General features: G+C 32.0%; 2 protein-coding genes and 1 long non-coding RNA gene across 6 annotated transcripts; 2 read left to right on the top strand and 1 right to left on the bottom strand.

Annotated features, from left to right (window-relative positions):
* Nucleotides 1-1,020: 1,020 nt before the first annotated feature.
* LOC143243986 (ATP-dependent RNA helicase DDX3Y-like) lies at nucleotides 1,021-11,951 on the top strand. Of its 4 annotated transcripts, none has more exons than XR_013024832.1 (4): nucleotides 1,021-1,457; nucleotides 2,558-2,641; nucleotides 3,431-3,690; nucleotides 11,902-11,951. XR_013024832.1 is itself a non-coding variant. In XM_076487894.1 (3 exons), the coding sequence occupies exons 2-3, from the start codon at nucleotides 2,636-2,638 to the stop codon at nucleotides 3,638-3,640; spliced, it is 216 nt and encodes a 71-aa protein (XP_076344009.1). In that variant the 5' UTR covers nucleotides 1,021-1,457; nucleotides 2,555-2,635; the 3' UTR covers nucleotides 3,641-4,135. The 4 variants fall into 4 exon arrangements, 1 of the variants encoding a protein (XP_076344009.1); XR_013024830.1 differs by having other exon boundaries at nucleotides 2,555-2,641; XM_076487894.1 differs by lacking the exon at nucleotides 11,902-11,951 and having other exon boundaries at nucleotides 2,555-2,641; nucleotides 3,431-4,135.
* Nucleotides 11,952-11,953: 2 nt separating this feature from the next.
* Nucleotides 11,954-13,819, top strand: LOC143243985 (uncharacterized). The gene is made up of 2 exons (XR_013024829.1): nucleotides 11,954-12,058; nucleotides 13,246-13,819. It is a non-coding gene; the product is annotated as an uncharacterized LOC143243985 (long non-coding RNA).
* Nucleotides 13,820-13,828: 9 nt separating this feature from the next.
* LOC143243984 (putative iron/ascorbate oxidoreductase DDB_G0283291) lies at nucleotides 13,829-24,670 on the bottom strand. The gene is made up of 7 exons (XM_076487893.1): nucleotides 24,451-24,670; nucleotides 23,862-23,983; nucleotides 21,282-21,397; nucleotides 18,687-18,859; nucleotides 18,280-18,461; nucleotides 17,564-17,674; nucleotides 13,829-15,637 (listed from the first exon to the last, which is right to left on the bottom strand). The coding sequence occupies exons 1-7, from the start codon at nucleotides 24,485-24,487 to the stop codon at nucleotides 15,458-15,460; spliced, it is 921 nt and encodes a 306-aa protein (XP_076344008.1). The 5' UTR covers nucleotides 24,488-24,670; the 3' UTR covers nucleotides 13,829-15,457.
* Nucleotides 24,671-25,423: the final 753 nt, after the last annotated feature.

Here is a 25,423-nt window from a genome sequence, read left to right as displayed (position 1 = left end):
CTGGGTCTGCTCTATTCGAGGAGACAGTACGACTGTGTAGTAGTGTTTTATTGGATATTATGAAACTGGTAAGTGTGACAACTGATGGAGCACCAGCCATGGCTGGAGAAAGTAGCGGGCTGGTAGCACTGTTGATGAAGCATCGAGAAAAGCAGAACAGACAGTTGGTGAAGAAGCACTGTATTATTCACCAACAGAATCTGTGCAGTAAAGAACTTGATTTTCAGGCACTGATGGAATTAGTGACGAAATCCATTAATTTCATCAAATCACGAGGTCTCAATCACCGTCAGTTTCGAAGTATTTTTAAAGAAATTGATTCAGACTATGGTGACCTTGTGTATCACTAAAGTACGCTGGCTGAGTCGAGGGAAGATGCTCAGAAGATTTTGGGGTTTGATTGATGAGGTGATAGAATTTCTCAAAAGAAAGAACAAAGACACAGAAGTGATTTCCATGACTGATCCTGCATGGCAAGCTGATTTGACCTTACAGGTCGACATGACACAACACTTGAATGATCTGAATTTGAAGTTGCAAGGCAAAAATCAGCTTGCAAATCACGTCTCAGCTTTCAGGACAAAGTTGCAGATGTTCTGGCAGCAAGCAGCATCAGGCAACTTCGTGCACTTTCCCACTTTTCAGACACAGCTACAGAAGAATCAAGACATTGACACACAAGTTTATGTTGGGAAGCTAGATACCTTGATTCAATTCTTCAACTCACAGTTTTATGACTTTGTCCAATGCAGATTGTTGATGAAACTTTTTGCTAATCTGTTTAGTGTGTTAGTGGATGACTTGTCAGCAGAATATCAGCTCAAACTTAACATCTGATGAACTGCGTGCTATTTACCGATAAATCATTTTGCTTGACCTCTACAAAACGTTGTCTGATACATTTGCTAAGCTGAAAGAGAACACACTTGTCCACACCAACACGTTTGGCAGCACATACTGCTGCGAACAGGCTTTCTCGCATATGAAACTGAACAAAAACAACACTCGCAATCAGATGACTGATGATTATCTGGAAGCAGTCTTGCATCTTTCAACGTCAAACATCAAGCTCGTAGATGACATACAGCTCCATCTATCCCACTGACTTTGTGACAGTTTACGTATCATAACATTTCTTAGAATAATGTGCAAACTCTTTGATGTAATCGTTACTTGTGTGTTCTTAAATGTAATGTCCATCTTGTGTGAAACAACTATGGGACGATTTTAATTTTCACTTTTTTGTGGCCCCCAACTATTACGAGAAGTCTGTATGTGGCCCCTGACTCAAAACGTTTGTGCACCATTGCTCTAGGTTTCGAACTGATTACAGCATTCTGCGCAAAGACAGGCTGAGACGGTCAATGATTTGAGCTTTATTTATAGTGGGTTTAACCTTGGATGTTGAAAGTACACAGAAAATTTATGGGATATGTTTAACAGTTGAAACTCTGAGGGTACGTACTTTGGAACTTCTTGATTAATAATAAAGAAAAAAGGACACAGCTGCTTATTTTATTTCTGATTTTAAAGATTTTTTTTTCATTGTATTTGAGTTTCCTGCAAGCTGAAGAATCAAGTTATAAACATAACAAAAAATACAAAGTTTTACTGAAAAAAGTTATATTCATTTAAGAAGTTCTAGAGGTTATACGAGTGAAATGAAATTTTTTGAGATAAATAAAAGTATTTTTGATCTCAATATGAATAAAGTTACTCATGTAGTAGTTAGAAAAGAACCGAAAATTTCACAAACAAATATGAATAAAAAATACTTCATTGAAAAATCTGAATTTTCGTGTGCAAAACTTAGTAATGTTTACTGAAAGTCTACAAAGTTTTGTTAAGATACACTTAAAGTATTAAAGCTCCTATTACGTAAAGTGTAACGAATAAATTTGGTTGAGTCGGGTCCAGTGGAAAGAGACTGTGTCTGTACATTTAATGGTTGCTATGCCCAGTGCCCACCTTATATACTTTACCTTGAGACCAACAATATATATGTTGTTAGTTAACACGAGTGTTTGTATATAGTCATTAGAAAGAGCTCAGTTTTCAATATACTCTCACAATGGTTAATTAAGTAAATGCATATCAGGATAAAATTTGTGTGAATTAACGATTATATCATTTAGTTAGTGTTAAATCTCTTCTAACATTTTACGTATTCAAAGGGGTCAAGGTTTAGGTCAGATTGACTGAGCCTGTAGTGAAAGAGTTAATCCAAATTCTAAATACTCTAGCTTACTGGTCAAATTATGTGGTGTGTCTGGAAGGGAGTTGCATATGCTTGTATCTGGTTGTTTTTACTTTCGGAATAAGACCTGCTGGTATAAATTGACAATCTTGTGAGCTTATTGAATGTGCATATGAACTAATTTGAAGTAAAATTAATGTAAGCTTTCTTGCTTTAAAAGAGAAAGAAAATTAGAAAAGTTGTACATCAATTAATTAACCCTGCATTGCATAAAGCGACTATAGTCAACGGAATATCAATTGTTAACAGCAGTGATTGACTTTTCTCTAAGGCTCTCAAAAACTTTTCTCTCTACAGCAGGAAACAACGACCATTCATGATCTTGAATTAAGTGCCAGACACTAGGGGTGTGCCAACATCTGGAAGCATGAGAGGGAAATGCAAGTATAAACAATCCCTCAGCTCTGTCCCTAACTGGTAGATCATGCACAGAAATATCAGCTGATTGTCATACTTTCTTTGGGTGTTTACAGTAACAGAGATAGGTTATTGATGCCATAACATCAAGATATAAGACAGTGTCTTGTATACCATAATGCTTATTACATAATATTTTATTAATATGTATTACAGTAAAATATGCAGTTACTTTACAATGTTACTGTGATGGAGAAATGATGTTGACTGGAGACTGACCATGAAATCTAATTATGTAACAAAAGGGTTAAATTAAGTGTTATGTAAATCATAATTTGTTTATAAAAGGCCATACTTATAAGTAAGTTCTGCTGTGAAAATGTTATGTACAAAAGTTTTGTTCACAGTTTGTCTTGTTTAGCGTACAATTTTCTGACTATTTATAAGTAAAAAAAATGAAATTGAAAGTGATGGCACTGAAAGTTTGAAAACTAAGATATGATTTTATAGTTAATAGAAAAAAATAGGTGGTAATCCTGACACAATGGCAACACAACTTTGCTGGGAGTATATGTGATAATATGAAACAAAGTGTCACAGAAACAAATTTTTACCACTTTTTTGACATTTACAATACATGTAGAAATATTTATGGAGATTTTACCAAATGTGAAACCTAGTCTTGTCTTTTCCCAAAAAGGTATTGAATGAGTTTTGAGAGATGTGCTCTTTGGAGAATATTCTCCCACACTATCAGTAAAGAGGAAATATAATTTATACAAGAATACTGATTATTTATTTTGATTAATTTTACAGCCACAAAAGCTTGATACTTCTGTTACTCAGTGTACACTAGTGCTTGTTCTTTCTCCAACAAGAGAACTGGTTTGTCAGATTTATGACGAATCATCTAAGTTTGCTTATCGCTCTCACTTAAGACCCTGTGTTGTCTATGGAGGAGCTGAACCCATTCAGCAAATGAAGAACTTAGACAGAGGTTGCCACTTATTGGTGGCTACACCATAAAGACAAATAAATATGATGGAATGGGGAAAAATTAGCTTGGAACTTGTGAAGTAAGTATTAGAATTAAGAGTGGTAATTATGAGAAATTACTTGAATATATATGTCCCGTTGAGAAAAGAGGAGCATAAGTATTTAATTGTGGATCTTAAGTTTTAAAGTTATCATTGAAAATCACAAGCTTCTATATTAATAGTCCTCTGTTCAAATAGCATCATAGCTTACATTGTGTCATGGAACTTAAGTTTTTTTCTTGACCACAGTGAATATTAAATTTTTTGTTACATTTGTTTCAATTGGTCAAAAATTCAATCCTAAGTAGTTGACTGTTAAGAATTATACCTACAGTGTGACAGTAATTAAAGTTTAATTCCAACTATCAACCCTTTTCTGGCGACTTCGACATTCAGGTAACTTGCAAATCAGTCATAAAAATATATTTATAAAATATGGTTCTGTCTTTTTCAAACAACTTTTTAAAATTTACAATATTGCAGAATTGGTATTTTAGTACTTTGTGTAGGAATTTAGTTTCATAGATAAAACTTGAAATTTACACTTTTATTATGTGCTAGTATCATATTTGTAGTTGGTGTATTTTTTAATGTCTTAAACTTTTATTTACTTTTTCCAATCAAATTTTTAAATTTTTGGTTCTCCCTTATTAATTTAATTGTTGCATTCTTAACTAAATGCATTGTCTGAAGGGATTTTTAATGTTTTGACTGGTTCTTATTTTTAAAATAAGGACAGTGTATCAGATGCTTGAAATTTAACCAAAAGAAGGTTAAACAATTTATATAAACCTAAATACATCTACTAAAAGAGTAAACATATTAAATAATTATAATTTTTTTCACTTCAAAACGAATTATTTGGGAAAAACATAATTAGTGGAGTTAATATGGAGTGACTACTACCTGAATAAACAAGTTGGACAGTGAATAATATTTTTGCTCATTAACATTAAAATATCTTAATTTGTAAGACATTTCTGAGAAGGAAAGATTGTTTGAGATTTTTAAATGTTCCTTGAAGCCAATCACAACCAAGCTGGATGAATGTTAAGCTTATTCCCTTTACAAGCTCTTAACTAGGACTGCTGTCAGCTGTAATTAATCAGAAAACAAAAATAGCTGATGAAAGTAGAAACAATATAATTAAGTGTTAAGCTTATGGATCACATTTAGCAAAAAAAAAAAAAGAGCAGAAGAAATAAAGCAGTTATCATAGAATTAAATAAGTAGTTGTTTTTGAACAAAGAAAAATACGTTATGTTTAATTTCACAATTTTGTAATAGACTTAGTTCAAGAATCGGAGAAGAAAAAGGTTTTACAGACTGTGTAGGTAAATGTATGTTTAGACGAGGAAAACAGATCAGTGCATTTTGTGTTTCATGAAAAGTCATGATAAACCTGGTGGTAATTTTCACCCCACCTCTGTAAATAAATAGGTACAGCAAGATTGCAGAGTTAAGATGTTTGTATGAGGTTTAATGTTAACTCTTTCAAGTTGAGTTACAGGTCAAAGGCCGTGTAATTGTATTTATTGACTTGCATTCAGAATTTAGCTGAATTTATGATTTTATCTCCTTCAGTTTGGGATCAAACTGTAGACTGTAATTCAAATGTTTGTATAATACATTATGTCATAACGAAATAGTTACAAGCCAATACTGAAAGAGTTAATTTTAGATTGTGTTCATGTTATGAAACTGCTCTTATGATGTATAGATGTTTTGTTTTTTGGTTACCTTTATATCACTTGTTCTCCTCACTTTCAAGAATACCTTAAACAGTTACAACTGTACTTACAAAAAAAAAAGCTTCTCTGGTATTTTAAAACAATAACAAAAATACACACAAGATGAACATTTGACTAGATATCACAACATCTTTACTTCTGTGGTTGCATTTTCATACTTTTTTTTTTTATCTATAAATGCATAAATACATGAAAGTATGTGTTAGCTCTGTTGAAAAGATGTTGATATATGTTAAAAAATCTGAAGTAATCTCAACTCTGTAACATCAAACTTGTTTAAAAATGACTTTAAAAACAACAAAAATATGTTTAATATATTACAGAAAATTAAATATATTTCCCTCTAATTTATTCTTGAATAAATAAAAGCTTTTTAGTTAGAAATTTGAGCTTTCTTCACTGAAAGCAAAAAATATCCTTCACTGCTTATATTTAGATGCCACTTAGATTATTACTTAAAACATATTTATGTTATCTTAGTTAGCTGGAACTTATCTTTTGTTGCAAATTGCCTTAAAATCATATGTATTTTCAAGTTCAGTAGATAGATGACTGTAAACTTGATTTTCGTGATAATTCTACATTGTTTCTTATTGTGAAATAAAATTTATTTGTAAGATGGACTTATCTTGGGTAATTTCAATGCTCATTGATATTATTGAAGTGTGTGTGTTTAGTGTTGTTATATTATTGACATTGCTCTTGGATCTCAGTTTCAAGCTTAGCATTTGAACGAAGTATATATATGAGATTTACTGCTGTTTAACTTTCTTCAACATTTTCATAAAAAGTTATGAGAATATTTTCTCAAAATCAACCTCATAATTATAACACATAAGCAGTGACAGTTTTCACTTTTGTAAAGAAGCATTCATATGGTTTTTCATGATGATGAGAAACTCACTTGAAGTAAAAATGTATTTCAGGATGTTTGGTCTGGGTATTAACATTTTTACTAATAAAGCAGAGTACAATGTTTCAACTTTTTTGGGTTATCTTTTTGATAACTTTGTTAACCAGAGATGACTGATGTTCTCTGCTTTGTTAGTGAATTTGAAATTTTATAAAATTTAATAATTAAAATTATCATTTTATATTTACACAATTGTATAAACTTTATTGAAGCTGTTAATGGAATAGATCTTTAGCCATTAAAAGCAGTCAGTGTATTAAAGAACTCTGATCTCACAATTTTTGTACTAAATATCAAGCAGTGATGTTATTAACACTTGAAACCTCATATAATACTATAGATAAATTTATCACTGAGCTTGATTATCTTTTAGCAAATAACATAATAAGAAAAAATATTGGTTTCAAAATGTTCTATTAAATATTCTTTTGGTATTGACTTAGAAATTTAGAGTGCACTTTCTCACAGAAGAAGCCTACACAATAGCAAGTATACATGGTAACAAGTCACAGTGGGAAAGATAGGATGCTTTGTGGTCTTTTTGATCAGGTTGTAGGCCTATTCTTGCAGCCACGGCTGTAAGTATCAGAATTTAATATGGTAAAAGTAATGTAAAATTCATGGAAGAAAATAGGCTCTGTCCAAGAAATATTCAGTTAAGTTTTTCTAATGTGATTACTTAATCCTTTACATTAAATTAACTTTTGTTAATGAGCATTATCACACAAAAACAAAATTTGTGGGAAAAAAAAGAATAAAAAATTGGTACCTCAGTTTTAAAATTTATGTTGTTTGTGGTTGCTATTGGCATGATAATATGTTTACACTTTTGACAGTGGACAACTATTTTTGACTGTGCACGTCATGAGGTTTTATGAGTTATATTCAAAATTTAACATTTAAAAGTTTTAGGTTCTGAATTTTGTAATATTAAAACTAAATCCTCAGTTCCCCTGGTGTGAAAATTGTAACATTTGATTGTAGATAACTCCCAATCTCTAATATATTTATTACTTTTTCAAAAAGTATTTAAATTACTCATCATAATATAGTCTTCAATTTAATTTGGTTACAGAATCTTAAAATGGAAAGTCAGGCCCTCTCTTCCCATATCCACATATCACATTCTTTTTTCAGAAGTTGCAAGTAGTTCTGTTTAATGTTTAATGTTATTTACATATAAATAGTAGAAAGCCAAGATCATAATTCATTAAATGATATATTCTGCTTTATTGGTTTCTGTAAAGGGTTGTCTATTTTGCTTCTAGTTCAAACTTTATTCCCATGGGAAATACATCAGTGAGCTCAGCTAGATTTTTAACAGCTCTTGTTGCATAGTTAGAGTAATATGAGGTGTTCACTAGCAAAGTGATTTTCAACTTATATGACACAAATATTAGTTAAGACATGGGTTTAAAGTTCAATAAAACAAAATATAATTATAAAAGAGGTGTCTACTGTTACGAGGTTGGAGATGTTTAGGATAAACATGTGTAGTTAATGTTATAATTTGAAGTTGTTTAAGAAAGGAAAAAAGTAATTGAGATTTATTTTGAATTTTGTTTTGGTGATTACAAGGTTAGTCAAATTGACCAACCTTATATAAAGAAGAGAAAGTAACAAACTGAAGTTTTAATGAAAAATGACATTTAGAATTATTTAGGAGGTGTCAGAGATATTAATCAAATAAAATTTGTAGATTTTCAACTGAAAAAGTATATTTAATTTTAACATGAAAATTACTTTACACCCAGAGCAATCAATTAACGGTTGCTTAAAGCATCTGAAATTTCATGAAGATACACAAAATGTAAAAAGTTAGTGTGGAAACCATAAAGCTTAATTTGTTGTCATGAATTGTATTTGAGTGAGTGCATGGTCAGAAAGCTAAGCAGTAAAATAGAAAGAGGGCATGTTTTAGTCTTTCTAATGACCAAATTGTATTTACAAAATTTAAAAGAAGTGTGGAAAAATAATAAGTTGTTTATCCGGTTAATGACTTCTTTCAAACAGAGTATAACTAGTTATGCCTAACATTGCACACCATCTGCCACATTCTGCTTCTTAATGTTTTTCCCTTAATTTTTTTTTATTTTCCTGGAAATATTCTATGAGATTTGTGAATTATCAAAGTGTTATATTTTAAAATATTTAACTTTCATTTGTGTTTTTTTCCCATTATGATATTTTCTCATGTTAAAAATGACTTTAATGTTGTAAGCCAATGGCTACATCTTAAATTAAGTGGTTGAAATAAATTTTATGTAGTTTAGTTTTAAAGTATGTGGAAATTGTTGATTCCTTATAATTTCTTTAGTATAATTTTGGCACTTTGGGTATATTCACTCTTGTTTCTTATACTGATAAACCTTGCATGGCCTTATGGTAGGGGTGGTTGACTTAGTCTGTTGGTCATGGGTTTAAATACCATTATCAAATGGGCTCTTCTTTTTATCTGTGTGAGTAGGTGATATATTCCAATTGCCATTCCCACTATTCAATTAGAATATCCCAAGAGTTATTGGTAGATGGTGTTGACCAGTTTCATTCCCTGTAGTTTACCACTTCTAAGGAACTTGAAAAAAACAAAAAAACAAACAAACAATTAAACACCTAGAACAGAAATTATAATGTGCATAATTTTTGTAGTGCATAAACCGAACATGATGGGTTTTGGTTCAAGCATAGAATAGATGCCAGCTTTAGTTTAAAACCTGTTCTTGGATAGAAGTGAAACATTAATGATATCAAAACACTTGAGTAATTATTTTTGATTTGACCGAAAATGAATAAAATAATTTTATAGGTTGCTTCTACAGGCTTGGATATACTAAATGTGAAACATGTGTTTTATTATGACCTATCTACAGATGTTGAAGACACATTCATCATATAGGTTGTACCAGAATAGTTGGGAATTTAGGTTTGTCATTTTTCCATTGTTTTAAAGTTAAAAGATATAAAAAAAACTGTGATTAAATATATTAATAGATTTCTAAGGAAAAGAAGATTAAAACACCTTAAACAGAAATAGTTATCTCTAAACTCTGGGTTTATCTTTTTTCTTTCAATAGTTTATTTTGTAGCTTAATTTGTAAGATACAAGTTCATTAATAAAGTTGAAAGCAAACTAGAACACAGTTCCTTGTGTCTCAAAAGTACTTAGTGAAATCAAGCATTCTCAAAGTTAAATTCTTCCAACAATTGATATTAACAATTGTATATAAACAATCCATGTAAATCAACACCTAAGCTGTTAAAAGCATATTCCTGGTATGTGACATTTGCTATGATATATAGATGGAGACACAATAAAAATAGAAGATACTTGTTAACTTTACCAAACTCAATCAACATCCTTAATTAAAGGCTAATGTGTATATTTCTTACTTTAAGGTTTTAGTGATTGAAATGACTCATTTGATGTTGTGGTTCAGTTAAATTAGTCTGTTGGATAAGATCATAACATTACATAAAATGTTTTCCATTTATGGTTTCTAAGTGTTTTCAGTATAATGTGCAGCGATAACATTATTTTTGTTGAGGTTTTGGAAGTCTCTAACTTGTGTTGTTCTATCATACAGAAACTAGCATGTTTCCAGTATAGTTATCTCAGTATTTCCATTTGGTGGTTTGATATACAATATCATTAAAATGGTATTGACCTGCAGCTTGTGTTCAATAGCTTTACATTTACCTTCTGTACTTTATTTCTTTATGTGCTGATCTAATTATTAAAGATTTAAGAAAGATGCATTTTGTACTTATTCATTAGGTAGACCCAAGTATTGTTTCTTGGCCCTTGTGCATAATTTTAAAATAATGAATAACATTCAACATTAAAAGGACACACAGTGAAAAACATTTTAAATTCAGGCTGATCTATGGCTTTTAAAAAGTTAACTACATGTTTTGATAACTCAGTGTCATCACCAGAAGTGATTTGTACCTTTTAAAAAGGTTGTGTGACTTTTGTTTAGGTTTATGGTTTCTATATAATTCTTAGAGGAAGTTCTGCTACATTCTTACAGGAGGTATTTGCTTGGACATTCATCTCTATTTAATAATTTGAGATCTTTCTTTCACTTTATTATTTCCAAAGTTTTAAAGGTATTATTGGCTCTAATACTCATTGGTTTCATCAGTATTACAGCTTCTTCTTACAAATATCTCGTGTGAAATTCCAAACAAACCATATTTGCCATTTGTGGCTGTTGTTTCGAATACATCCATATATGTCACATAACAAAGGTGAAATGAAGGGTCCCATTGGTAAACCTGAATTTTGTTTAGAAAATTTAACCTGAAAAAGTGGATTTTTACTTTGTTATTCATGATATCTATTGTTCCAACTTCAGAAAATATCACCGAGTTTTTCTTGTTCATTTTGATTCTTCATTTATTCTACAAAATCTAAATTATTTTTAGTTGTATGTTTATTTTTATTTTCAAACATGAATACTTTTGAGCTGTCTGCTTTACCAGTTGATATAATGTACCTATACTTGGTGTTTTTTGACTAAAACTGTTTATTTTATGTATTTTTGGAAGGTTTTTAGCATTGTGATTTGCCAAGTTCTACTATTAAATGCAGATGTTTTAAAATTACTGTTACAAACTAAAACTTCAACAGTTGTGAAACTAGATATGTATAATTAATCTAACAATGTTGAGTGTGATGAATTCATTTTTTGAAGAAAACAATAATTTTTAAAAATAAAATTAAGGATTAACAATGGGATCTCTATTTATGTGTGGCTTTTATATAGATGTATTAAATGGGACTAAATTTTGTATTTATGTTCACAGAATTTTGAAGTTATGTACAAAAACACGAGGACTTAAAATGAGTTGTTACTAATGAAATATGTAGTAGATGAAAAGGGATTTTACCCTAGTATTGTGGACAGAGCAATTAAGAAATTCACTGTTGCTGTAATAAGGGATCAAAGTATTACTTTAAAATAAAATAAAAATGTTTAATTTTGACAAACTTTCCAGGCTTGACTACTAGTTTATTTAATGAATTTAAGAAATAGCAAATATCTCACCTTCTGTATAAAATAATGGAAAATTTGGTAATTATAAAATTAGATGTAAATATGGAAGTGTTTATATCATTTAGACAAAATATAACCCATAATATTCTTTAATAGAACATAAAAGATCTGTAATAAATAGATTGAAGATTTAACCATAGCAGAACATGTAAAAAAACACAACAAAATAAACATGAGGTATTATGGGAAAACAGTAATTTTGGGTAAAGCAAATAAATAAATAAAACTTTAGAAATAATGGAGTATTAAGGAAAAAAAAAAGAATTATTAAATAGAGATGTAGGTTTCAAGAATTATCTATGTAAGAATGTGGCTGGGCCTTATCTAAAGTTTATACCAAAATAGTGAACCTACATGCAAATCACATGATAGTTAAAAAGGTAGACTTTGTTATGTTTCTCAACTTAACTCCTGACAGTGAACGTTGAAGTGTTGAAAGGTTTTCAGCCTTTTGAAAGTCATTCAAAATTCTGAATTCATATTTTTGTATATCCATTTTAATATTTTGTGCTGTTTGTTATTTCAGGTATACCCAATAATGTTAACCCGAAAGTTTTGCTGTGATATTATCATTTTACCTACTCACTACCTGAGGAACTTGATAGATATTTGTTCATAATTGCTATGCATCAGACTGAACAACAAGCGTCAAATTCCCATAAATATGGAGGTGGTGCTTGCAGGTACAGTTCAATGGATTTGTTTGACCTCTACATTTTGGAATAAATACCATATAAACTTGTGTGGTATGAGCACTTCAAAAAAGTATAGAAACGTTACCACAGGTAACAATTTTAGTCTATCTGTATACATGTACATTCTTATCAAATTTCATGCTTATAATAGGCACCATTATTTATCTTTCTGTTTAGGTGCATTTCATTAATGAAAAATAACTCTTGATTGGTGATTTGAGCATACATGCTTATTCAACTGAAATACGTTCCATGAAGCAGATGTTTAATCTATTTTTTATCTTATCATATTCAAGTTTCTGTAGGGCTCTGAATTCTTTTTTGTCACAAATTTTGAAGGAGCACTGTTTTTATCCATTTTATACAAGTCAAACACAAACTATATGAAATTTACAAACAAATAAAATTGGTATGGGGAAAGACTCCCACACCAGAGCTTTCGTACCAGAAGTGGCTTCTAGTGCATTTGCCTAAATGTGTTTGCTGATGCACATGTGCATTCAGAGGTAATGAATGTGTTAATTCAGTTGTCTGAAGCTTTTAGAAGATTTCATCATCTAAGAAAAAATGTTACTATTTTAAAGATATGCTTGGAATTACTGAACAAATGTGAAAATTGTTTTACATGTGACAAATACAGGAAGAATGTTGGAATAAACAATCAGATATTTGAAGCAATGAGTAAAGAGTTCATATTTTGAACTGTTTATGAAAATCAATGTGACCTTTTATAAAGGGAACTGCAAGTCTTTTATCTTATTCCCACTGGAACTGCAGAACAAATTTCAGATTTCAAGTATGCAAAGTCGATAGAAATTGATTTTTCTTATTTCAACAATATTTAACCCAGAAAGTTTTTAGGATTTGTTATTTTGTCACTTTGTAACATTTTTGTTTTAAACATCTATTTATTTTCAGTGAGGAGATTTAATCTGAAAATATGGTTCCAATCATTACGATTTTGTTTATATATATTAGTTTTAAAATAATTCAACTATGAACTTAACTTCTCATTGTAAGAAACGGTAGAATAAGTCATAATTTTAAAATGTTTAAAATCTGTTATCGTGGATTAAATTCCCGATAATAGTACTTTTTTTTTTAAATAAAAAAATCGTATGAGAATTGTTTCGTACAGTGCTCGTGAGTTAGTAAGGATTACTTTGTTTTGTCAGATATGGGCCTAGTGGCTTTGGTTGTCGAGATTTCAGACAATTTAACACTCACAATCCACAAGGAGGAGGAGCACGAAAGTTGGTGACTAATGGCTTTCCATCTCCTTTCTATGGACCCAATCTGATCGTTACTCTTTGCTGTAGGCCCAATCAGATTGTCAGCACATTTAATCAAGGAACCACTGGAGGAATTTGTGGATTTGCGACCGATTGGTGGGGGAACTGAAATCCCTACTTTTGGCATCAGCATTTTGTTTTATCATATGTGATGAAGTTTACAGTTACCACACAGTGGGTTAAACGTTAACCAAGTTTTGTTCTCTGTCATGCAGTATTTAATATTGACAGAGGTTTGGATTTGTAAAAGGATAATTCTTTTGAAATTTTCATTAAAATCTTGTATGTATAAACTTAATGTTTCCAGTGTTTTGAAAAATTAAATGCATATTTATTAAATAAAAATCATAGTAGAATAAAGAAATTTTAACTGAGATAAGGTAAATGATGAAAATGAAAAAAATTCACTTAAACTTGTTTATTATATTTCAGTTTAGGCCCTATTCAATTAAGCAGTTTGAAGGAATATATTTCCAATTTTGTTTTATTTATTTCCTACTTAGTAAATACACCAAAAAGCAATAATGCACCAAATCATTTGAATTTTCTACTATTCATAAGGGATTTTATTATTACATCTTATTAGGTTTCTTAAAACACTTTTCTGTTTAAAGTACTTTATGTTGCTCTCCCCAGTGGACAAAGCGTAGATATTGCTTTGTGCTTAAAATATACCTGTTGTAAGTAATTTTGTAAGTCTCACACAAAATTGTAATATGAAATCTAAAACTACCAATAGAAGAATTAAAGTTAGTCCAAGTGCTATAAGAAGTTCAGCAGTTAGTTCAATAAGACGATGTATTTATAAGTTCTGTATAATTATGAGTTTAAGTGCCGTAATCAAACTAACCACGACGCCCAAAAATATTTTCTAGTTATATAGTTTTGTAGGTCTTTAACTACATATTTATGAAGATTGAAGAACTTTGGTACTGATATTTAAAAGGAAGCGTGACTAAACACAATAGCATCTCTGTTATTTGTGATGCTATTTTAATACACCTAATTAGACAATATTTTCAACTATGATAAGCGTCACATAAAATAAATGAAAGTAGGGTACTTGCAACGTGTGCTGGGTTGGTTATACTTCACTGTATTAGTGAGAGTAGTATCTGGAACGGAAGATCAAACCAGCTAATGAGGGGGTTACATTTTTAAACCTATACACTTTTTATTTAATGTACGTTATGTATCATTGAGAGTTTCGGACAGTTTAGATCACACAAGTAATGTAATGCACATTGCAGTTCCGTATCACATTAGAGTTAAAGAAACAGATAATGCTAAGTTCCTTCACTCTCTTGTATGTTGTTTATCATTACATTTTAACCCGAGTTTCGATTTTTCTAAAGTGGGGATACTTTTCTTAAACTATGTGTGGGAAATGAACCTTTGGTTCTTCGTTTCAGGCAAATATTAGAATAAAAAGAACAAATGTGAGAAGACAATTTTTTATCTTTCTTGGCTTAAAGCTCTTATTTACAGTCTGCAGTTAGACTTAGGAATACATTACTGTTGATTGCATCTCAGTGATGGTGAATAATCCTCGTAAACAGTATAAGGCCATCTTAGATGCTAAAAAGTATCACTATTAAGGTATGAATGTGGAGTTCCCGCTTTCCAAGTTAAGAGTAAGTTAATCGCAATAACGTGGTGAAGTTATGAATAGAGGTTAATTCTGATGGATGGTGGGTCTGTCCTGTATGTGAGCTATACCTCATCGGGTAATTTAACCCTTCCCACAGTGTAGTCATACTTTATGTTTGCATTTTATATAAGCGAAACTTCGGGAGGCTGTTCAGACAACGCCAAAATCAATGACACAGCGGTATATCTGCTGATTCACCGCGAGAAACCAGGTTTCGATACCTCTAGTGGGCAGAGCATTGATATTCCATTGTATAAATTTGTGCTTAATTCTAAACAAACAAACTTGCCTAAATAACCGTGTATATTTAGATACGTAAACACTGGAAGTACAAAATCAAGAAATTAGGTAAAGTAAATATCTGATTACGTTATGCCATTTTTTAAAAAGAAGACCGAATGTCTAGTCGTTACCAAATAAATCTAAGTTGGAAGCAAGAGTTCGTTATTTGAATGTAGCAAGGTACTTTTCAGTAATATATTTTGAAGAATTTAATGGAATCGTTGGAATCGTGCTATGGAGTGGTTCCACTGTGACATTCTTGTCAGGAACAAGAAAATAGACAAAGGAACTTCTTTCACGTTGTCTTTCGGCCTCATCATTTGGAATAAGCAGTCGATGAAACTGTGAAAGTGAAACAGAAGAAAATGTAAGTTTTGGTACAGCAAAGAGGAGAACAGTCATCAGAGGTAAGATGGATTTACGCAACATAAAAAGTTGGTTAAATGTATCTTAAAATGGGAACCAAGTACAAGGTGAATCATTTTTATCCAAATTACTGCTTCACTTCATCAAACAACATTACCGTCAGCTTAGTGTGTGCACCACAACGTACCTTGAAAATATGAGCTTGAGGAAGACAGTGAAGGAGCTTCAAGACTACTTTAGTTTGCTGACGTGCACAACCAACATGTGCTTTACTCGTATTTGGTGCTTCGGGATTTTAATGATTTCAAAGTTCAGATAGAAGCTGATTAGAAGTCGACGATGAATTTGATACAGAATCGTTTACCCTATATATTGAGAGGTTAAAAGACAAGGAGTTGATCTCAAAGATCTGGCTGGTCAAGGACATCATAGCGCCGCCATCGTGAGCGAGAAGTATCCTGTGGTGGAACAGAAAATAAGACAAATCGTACCTCAATGTTTGTCACTACTTGACATTCGTGTACTGTATGCTTACGTGAAGTAAAAGAAGTGTCAGATATATTGAAGAGTTCCAGGTTAGATTATTTAAAAGCAGCAGATCTCATTGGAAATCTTCTCGCAGAGTTGCAAACCAATAGATATGAGTAAAAAACAGCTCATTATTTTCAATGCTCTAGTAACATCGCTACCAGAAATCCCGAAGTGGGACAGCAGTAAATCTTTCAATTTACAATTGTAGAATAATGTATTCAGTTTCCCTCAGTGGGCAAAGAAGGTAGCTTGATGGGACTTTGCTATGAGAAAGCACACGCACATACTACATGAATTGTGGCAGTCGGCGTCAGTTACAGAGCTCCAGTTTGTAGTTCTAACCAAACTTGGTAAGAGAGACGCCATTCGATGTGAAATAAGCCACGTTAATTGCAGCCTTTGATAGTTTTACTGGAGAACGAAACAAACGATTTAGCATGGAAAATATCCAAATTTCACTCCCTTTCGGTAACTGACCCCAAATCTGAAGAAATAATTCATCGATATTGACTATTTAACCTCCTACAGCTCATTGCAGACCAATTATTGAAGACAAACAAATGTAAATGAGGCCAACTAAGAGAATGAATGAGTATTCAGGTGTCACATTTGGAACAGTCGAGGAGGTTCAAAACCTCTAATTATGGCTTTTTGCTGAACTTTACAAAGTTTTAATGATAACAAAACTTTTCCAGTTAGCAGAGCAGATTGTACAAGGAGCTTTAGTAAGCTAAAACTAATCAAAAATCACATTAGAATAGGCCCTGTATGGCCAGGTAGTTAATGCGCGCGATTCTTAATCTGTGGATCGTTGTCACATCAAACATGTTCCTCATTCAGCCGTGGGAGCGTTATAATGTGTCAGTCAATCCCACTCTTCATTGGAAAAAGAATAGTAGAAGAGTTGGCGGTGGATAGTGATGACTAGCTGCCTTTCCTCTGGTCTTACACTGTAAAATTAGGGACGACTAGCGCAGATAGTCCTCTCGTAGCTATGCGCGAAATTAAAAAAACAAACAAACACATTAGGACAAATATGTCTAACAGTAACTGATTTGTATAGAGAACGTGCTCTTTCAATTCATATTGATCAAGTTGTTTACAGGTTATTGATATATTGGTTTTATTCAAAATGTAGTGTAAAACGTTGACTGTAATCCATCGTTAGCATGTTAGCTGAAAATATGTTTTATTGTAAAAACAAATTCTTAAATAACAAAAGTAATAAAATATGGATGAGAATTTCCAAATGACATTTAAAAGTCGAACAACGAAGTAAACATGTAATAAAAACATGCCTCAATCAGAGGTTGCCCATTTTTTCGTGTTTGATATTTTACTGAAAAAGATTATCGAACATTATCTACTCACTATTGCTGGATATAGTCCATTACTCCAGATGGACAGCAAATCATTTACAAAAAGAATAACAGTGCCTTTTATTGGAGTGGCCTGGATCCATTCTCCTGACTTAGTTTTCAGCTAGAAGATAGTAAAAGTTTTAAACGTCAAGGACATTTGTACCACGACAGTATTGGTAAACTAATTCTTGAAAAAAACTTAAATATTCAACCAACGGATAACTATAACTTTGAATTTCAGCGTTTAAAGCCCATAAGCTGGTCTCTGAGTGGCACAGTAGAGCAGAAGTATGTGTGTTTGTTATAAGTGGCCATTACTGTCAGGTTTAGTGTCTCCTCCCACTTTTGTGCCAGAGATATCTCACAGTGACAGCGTTTGGTGGATGAGCAAGGAAAAATAATTAACACTAAGCCTTAAAAAAAGATTAATTATTTCTGTTTACTCTTGACCATCTGATTCTAAGGAATATTAATTTTCATAGTTTGGATATTTTCAGCTGTGTTCTTATGATACCCTTTGAAAAGTTTAACTCTATGAATTTTCGATGAGTGTGGACCATTTCTTATAGAGCAGCCTTAACCTCACCTGCATTTCGAATTAAGAATGGAATATTAAGTAAAACTGTTTTGTTTTTATATGATTAATGAACTTCAATATAAAAGAAACAAAATCTATAAAATCATAACAAAAATGACTTTTTGAATAATTTTTCACAGTATCCTCACCTCCATTCCCCCAGAATCGTCTTGGAAGACGAACGATAGGGTTCCAAAATCTGTATGTTCTCCAAAACGAGCAACATTAGGATCTTTGATATCTCCCACAGGAGGATAATACAACATTCGAAACGATCCATTTTTATCTTCTTGGTATGTGTGACGCTTCAAGAAAAATTCTTCATCTACGTCTGTATTTAATGTGTAAGAAATGGTCAAATAGTGAACTATTAATAATAAAATGTACTGAATTATTTTATTTTAATCTTTTAAAATATTTTGTTGCACAAAATTATAATAACTGAAGATAAAAAAGAAGAAACAAGAATGTGGACAAGTTTTAATAGAGTACGATGACAAATTGGATCCATAAATCCAAATCTGAGAAGAATGCTTTTAAAATGTACATAACTCACCTAAGGCTATTGCCAGAATCTTTAGGAAACGGTTAGATAAAGTCAGAATCGCTGAAATACATTCCAGACATGTCTGTCTCAATCCCGGTGCGAGTTCTTCAGGTGGAAAACAAGAGTTTTCATTTGTCACTGCAATAGCATCTTTGATTTCATGGTCGGCATCCGGATCAAGGCTAAGGTGTACAAAAATTACACTTTTCTACTAGAGTTTTCTATGTTTTGAAAAATTCACACAAGAAAAGTTATGGATTAACTCTGAATTAAGCTGAAAAGTGGCTATAGGAATGGAAATAAATATACTTAAAGATCTGAAAATGATTTTCACTTGGAGTACTGGAAATTATCTGTATCTAAGTGGAGTTGTAATATTAGCAAGAAATTTGGATTGTAAAAGCAAGAAATCTGATAATATTCCTCTAGATATCAGAAAATTAATCATACCAGACTTTTGTTGGAATATTATTGATAAAAGAAAATTTAAAGAAAGGCAAGAAATAGTCTATGGATTAAGATCGAGGGAATATTTCAAAAACAAGAAATAATCTGAAACTTTACACGTCTTTCTTTTGGAAAATCTATATATCGAAACTGTTTGTTATTAAGTACAAAGCTTCACAATTGATTATCTCTGCTGTAACGACATCAGTACGAGTAACGAATCTCTGTTTTTAGCGTTTTAAGTCTTCGGATTTCCTGATAAACTTGTGTAGATCAGTTAGTTTTTAGTGTCAGAAATTTTCTGTCCATATTCCAACCTTCCATTGCTATTACGAGATAAACCTCTGGAGACAAATGTAAAGTGGCGTGCAGATGATCTATGTTTACCAATAAAGTTAGTGGCGTACAGATGATTTATGTTTATATCATTTAGATTCATTAAACACCAAATCTCTTGTATGTATAATTGTTTACATACAAACAGGTCCACCATGGCCAAGCGCGTTAAGGCGTTCGACTCTTAATCCATGGGTCGTGGGTTCAAATCCCGTTTGCACCAAACATGCTCGCCCTTTCAGCCGTGGGGGCGTTATAATGTGACGGTCAATCGCACTACTCGTTGATAAAAGAGTAGCCCAAGAGTTGGAGGTGTTTGGTGATGACTAGCGGCCTTCCCTCTGGTCTTACACTGCTAAATTAGGGACGGCTAACGCAGATAGCCCTCGAGTAGCTGTGCGCGAAATTTAAAACATACATACACACAAACATTAGGATTATGATATAATAATAATAAAAATTAAGAAGAAAATGGTATAACGAGGTAAACAGGTGCTGAAATAGAAAGGGTTAAAGCCTACAACCCACATGCTAAATATCTTTTTATTTATATGAAACTGATTCGTAAAGACTGGGGATCTGAAGATGAACCCTTTGCTATATAAAAACCTCATGCCCAACTTACAACAGTTTCGTTATGGTATTAATATAAAATAAATCTGTACTTCTTATCTCGCGCACAGAATACGATACATATTGTCTATCAGGCTGTTCTTCTTGTTTTAGTCCCTTCTGCAGTTTGTTTACCGCACTGAATTGAACTCCAAATTTTAGCGTTGTAACTACGAAGAACCTTTTAGTAAATATTTTGATGTTTTATTTTGTAATAGAGTTAATAGAGAAAATGTAATATTTTGTTTCACGCTTACAAAAATAAAAATATGACGATTAAAAGTTAACTGTTGGAACAGACTGTGATTAATGGCACTCATGGCAGTTATGGGGAAAGGACCAATTTATTTCTACAAAAATGAGAAGAGAATTATTTCATAGGACCGAATCAGACGTATAGAGGTTGTAGTGTGATACTAATGCATGTTGAAGACTCAGAATTTCGAGACTATACACTATTATCTCTTGTTGTTGGTTTCTTTTGCGCCTCTCATCACAATGGCACAGCCGTTTGCCTGCGAATTTACACCGCTAAAAACCAGATTTAAATACCCGTGGTAGGCAGAGAACAAATGACCCATTGTATAGCTTTGGGCTTAATTTAAAAACAAATTTTCTTTTGCATCGGAGATTTAAGTATCGTCAAATTAAATACTTTAAGCTGATGTTGTGCTAGTTTGTTTATTGTTGAGCACAGAGCTATCAACACAATAGTCAGTTCGAGTTGTGTTTATCTTAGGTATGAAAATTCGATTTTTAGTGTTATAAGCTTTCAGACTTATCGTTGATTCCTTGGGAGAAGAAGGAGGTTAATAATATTCGGTTAATCTTGAGTCGTTGGTTTTATAAATGTGAAAATATATCAGCACAAATGGTCTTCAGCCGACTCGTGCAATAAAATCCCAATTTCCAAACTATAACAGCATGATCAGGGCGCTCGACTTGCGATCTACGTGTCGCGGGATCGAACCCAGACACCAGATATGTTCTTCTTTACAACCGTAGGGACATTATATTGTATTCTACCTCGAACTCTAAAACGAACCAATATCAAGTACCAGAAGAATTTCACCTCTTTTTACACCTTTATATTTTTTTAATTGTGGTTTAACTCATAGTTCGCATCTTAATTTCTTGTAATAATCAAGCCTATGAAACTATTTCCCAACACAAATGTAGACGTATCTTGTCATTATTTAGTGAACTTACTGTTCATTCTCTCCATTAACATAACCGTCTATAACAGGGTAATTTCGGCTGTACTTCTGTTTAACTTCTTTTGGCAACTTGAGAAAATCCTTGGATTTCTTATGTATATCGGATATCTTTGAAAATACAAATCAGCCAATAATAGTTTTGTGTTAAACACACAATATAAAAAATGGACAGTTTTTAACTTTCATACACACAAACTTAAAAATATAATAAAACGTATACAAATCGATACAACGCAACGAGCCATTTGAGTACATACTTTACATTAGGGTCAGTTGTGACAGATACATCAAACTAAACACCTCAAATGCCAGTCAAAGTTGTCTAAATCTTTCGTAAGTATTAAAATACAACATTAAAGTAACCATTTATTTCATCTTCTATTCTAGTGTACATGATCGGTGCATCAGAGACTGTTATATTAGAGCATGAAAACATTGATTAGAGATTATTTAGATAATTACGCAACCTCGATACCTACAAACAATATATAGTTCAAACCAAAATATTCTTACTATTGTTCTGGTTTAAGCTGATAAAGCATAATTACAAATTATTATCTTTGTTATAAGTCGTTATTACACAGGTTTCTTACGTTTTAACTGTATTATATTTGCATTTGGTATTTTTAGGATTTTCCAATAAAAGGAAAAGTGTAAAGTATTTCGGCCACATTACGTATGTCGTTAAATACAGAATATTACGGATACAATAGTGTTGAAATGTTTTTACATACAATTTTCTAAAACCTGTATAAAAAAAAAGAATATCGAATTTTGTTTTAAAACCTTTAGTAAGCTTTATACTAATGTGTTATGACAAATACAATTAATCAAAACACACACACACACACTTAAAATGAGAAAGCTTCTTATGTCCATTAACACTTGTAACAATTACATGGTAAATGATATCTCACCTTTAATTATTGAGAATAAATATTTTTATGTTTTATTTCACAACCACTCGGAAAATATCTATTAAAATACTAAACAAAGAGATATAATGTATTAGTACTGTAAGAAATAAAAAAGTTTTTAAAAGTTCGTCCTGTCTCATTGTGTACTTAAAGTGATTAAAATACTCGAAATCTAAGCCATCTTTATTTTCTAGCTTTACTGCATAAAATTATACCAACGTCACGAATAGGAGGTGAAGGTTACAGCACACGCCAGTTTGGAAAAACAGCGCAGATAAGTTATTTTTATTTATTCTACTGTATTGAAGCCTTTGGTTCCATAGTTTTTGCAGACGTACGGTAGTTATGATAATTGTATTATGCGCAATCAGTAATCGTGGAGTGGATGAATTGTACGTTCTTTCTGTAAGGTACAAAAAGTGTCCGCATTTAATATAAAATGTTTGTATTTTAATTATTTTTCTCGAATTAAGGTGACCGTAAATATCTGGCGCTGGGACATTAAAACAAAAAACGAAAACGACGCTGTAATACTTATTCTTTGAATTGTAAGCTATAGTTTATCATTGTCCTGAGTTATATTTTCAATGTGTTAATTTACTTGTTTGATTGAAATATGGCATTGCTTGGTCGCTAGGAATCTAAGCTCATAACCTGAGGATTATGAATTCGATTCCCGTCCCCCAACACGCTTGCTTTTTCAGTCGTAAGGTCGTTATTAAGTGATATTCCTAGGTCGATTGAAACTTTGTATTCCTCGATGGTTAGGGCACTTGACTTGTAATCTGACGAGTCCAAGTTCAAATCATGTTTCTGAGCATGTTCGCCTTTATTATGTGACCATCAACCTATATAAACCATTGGAAATAAGGAATTGGTAAATTCTAGGGCTAACACCAAAGTACGTCTGCTGCTAAATGCATCACCTGAATTCCTGTAGTACTAAAACACGAACTTCTCATAGTGACAGTCTAGAAGAATTTAAAGAATTAAGCGAGCAATTAGTAACACAAAAAAGCAGGTGTTTCTTGAAAGTATATGTTACATGATCATTAGAATCAAATACATATGGAAAAAGAGTATTTCTAGATGATACTAAAAGGAGGAAACTGTTACAGCTACAACGAAGATTACCATGATTGAAGAGCTATTAATATAATAAGGATACAATGCCCTTAGGACGTGTGTTCCAACCAAAACAAAAAATAAAGGAACCACAAAGAGCTAACCAAACATCAAAACGATAGAAACTAGCTGAAGGTATGGGGCGAAGATCAGCTGCGAATACTCCATTTGTTTCAAATTAGTTAAGAAATTCATTATTCGAAGGTAGTCCTCCACAAGTTCATTCGCTTATTCCTGAAAAAATCTTTATCATGTAGGTTGACACTTCTTCTACATCTACAATCGTTTGCCCCGATTTGTTAATGAAAAATGGAAAATTGACTCTTCAGACGAAGCAATTAATGCAAAGGACGGACATAACGTCTAATAATTTGTTATCTTATATTCACTGACTAAATTAATCAAATAATTTTTTCACATCATTAACAATATCGAAACTTTGTTAATAATAACAATAAACACTATTTTAAAGTTTATCCGATTGCATAAAAAGTATTATACGATGAGAAAAATACTATTTTACAACGTACCAGATTTTCAGGAATCCCGTGGTTTTTAATGTATAAAAAACCATATTGAAACAAAGCGCGATGAACTTCTGATGCAACTCTTTGAAATGCATCATTACTTGGTTCTCCTTGTATCTGCACACCTGAAAGTATAAACATTGATTTGTTAAATTAAAATGATGGGAAAAATTGTTCTCTTTAAAGGCCATACAATACACTGAGTTTCAATTAATGTTTAATAAAATATTAATCGTTACCATGTTTTATACCGACTAAGGGTCTCCCGCTAGTACAGCAGTAAGTCTACGGAGTTACAACGCTAAAATTAGAAGTTCGATTCCCCTAGTAGGACTCAGCATTTAGCCTGATGTAGCTTTGCTATAATAAAACACAAAATTCCGATTAAGGTTTTGTTTGTTGATTATCGACAAAGGAAGTCATAAACACTTAGCAATGGCGAACAAGAGAGAATGAATAATTGAAATAGTGTTATACGCACTTCTTACAAAAATCTCTCCTGGACCAGTAACTAATAATATAATTTATTGTGAATGTAACGTGACAAATTTGTTACTATTACAGGATATTTAGAAACAAATTGTTCACTTACCGATTTCTTGCATATCAATAATAGGAAGGTTTTCCATTATTAACAAACACGTTTATTTCCAGTTCGAACTTTTCGCTTATCTCTAGACTGTGTTACAATCAGGTTGCCCGGTGGCCAGTGTTACAGTATTAACGCTGTAAATCAATTTAATCCCTAAATTGTCGATTGTAACTGCCTTAAATAGATGATTGACTTATCTCTAGTAACAGTTTCTCAAGTTAGAGTGCAGTAAAACGTTTAATTTCGTCACTTTCCTCGTGATTTGATTTCCTTCCAAATGATACGATATGTATCAATTACAGATTACATAACACAAGAGCACTGTCGTAAATGGTCAATCCAAAGACCTTTTTTTTTGTATTGCTGTGATAAGAATAACAGTGCAAATAAGATAGCCCTCGTGTAGCTTTTCGCGAAATTTATAAAAAACAAAGAAACAAAGCTTAGTTGGGCCCCCTAGAGGAACAGTGGAATGTCTGCGGACTAAAAACACTGGAAACTGGGTTTCGGTACTTGTGGTGGGTAGAGTACAGCTAATTTATAGAACAGTGGCTTGATGGATGAAAACAGAGGGTTGTTATAAATGGTGTTTACTCAAACTAGATTAATATCAAAAGTGGGGTACCTCAGGGGTCAGTGTTAGGATCACTGCTCTTTTTGATTTAAACCAGTAAAATAAATGAAGAAATGGCCAATAAATTATTTGAATTTATAATCATGTTAACGTCTTTGGTGTTGCTGGCTGTGAAGAGAATGTTGCTGCTTTACAAAAGGATTTAGATCATTTAGTGAGTTGTACAAATAAATGGAAGGTGGGTTTTAATTATGATAAATGCACGATGTTCTATGTGGATTTTAATACTTTAATTATTAGTATAATTTGGATGGAAATAACGTTAACAGTGTCATGAAAAAAAAAAAAGGTCTTAGTGCAATGGTTTATCAGTCTTTTCTAAGCAATGTGATGGGATAA

The sequence above is a fragment of the Tachypleus tridentatus genome, chromosome 2 (assembly GCF_004210375.1).
Source record: "Tachypleus tridentatus isolate NWPU-2018 chromosome 2, ASM421037v1, whole genome shotgun sequence".
NCBI classification, from domain to species: domain Eukaryota; kingdom Metazoa; phylum Arthropoda; class Merostomata; order Xiphosura; family Limulidae; genus Tachypleus; species Tachypleus tridentatus.
This window is presented reverse-complemented; position numbering and strand designations above follow the sequence as displayed.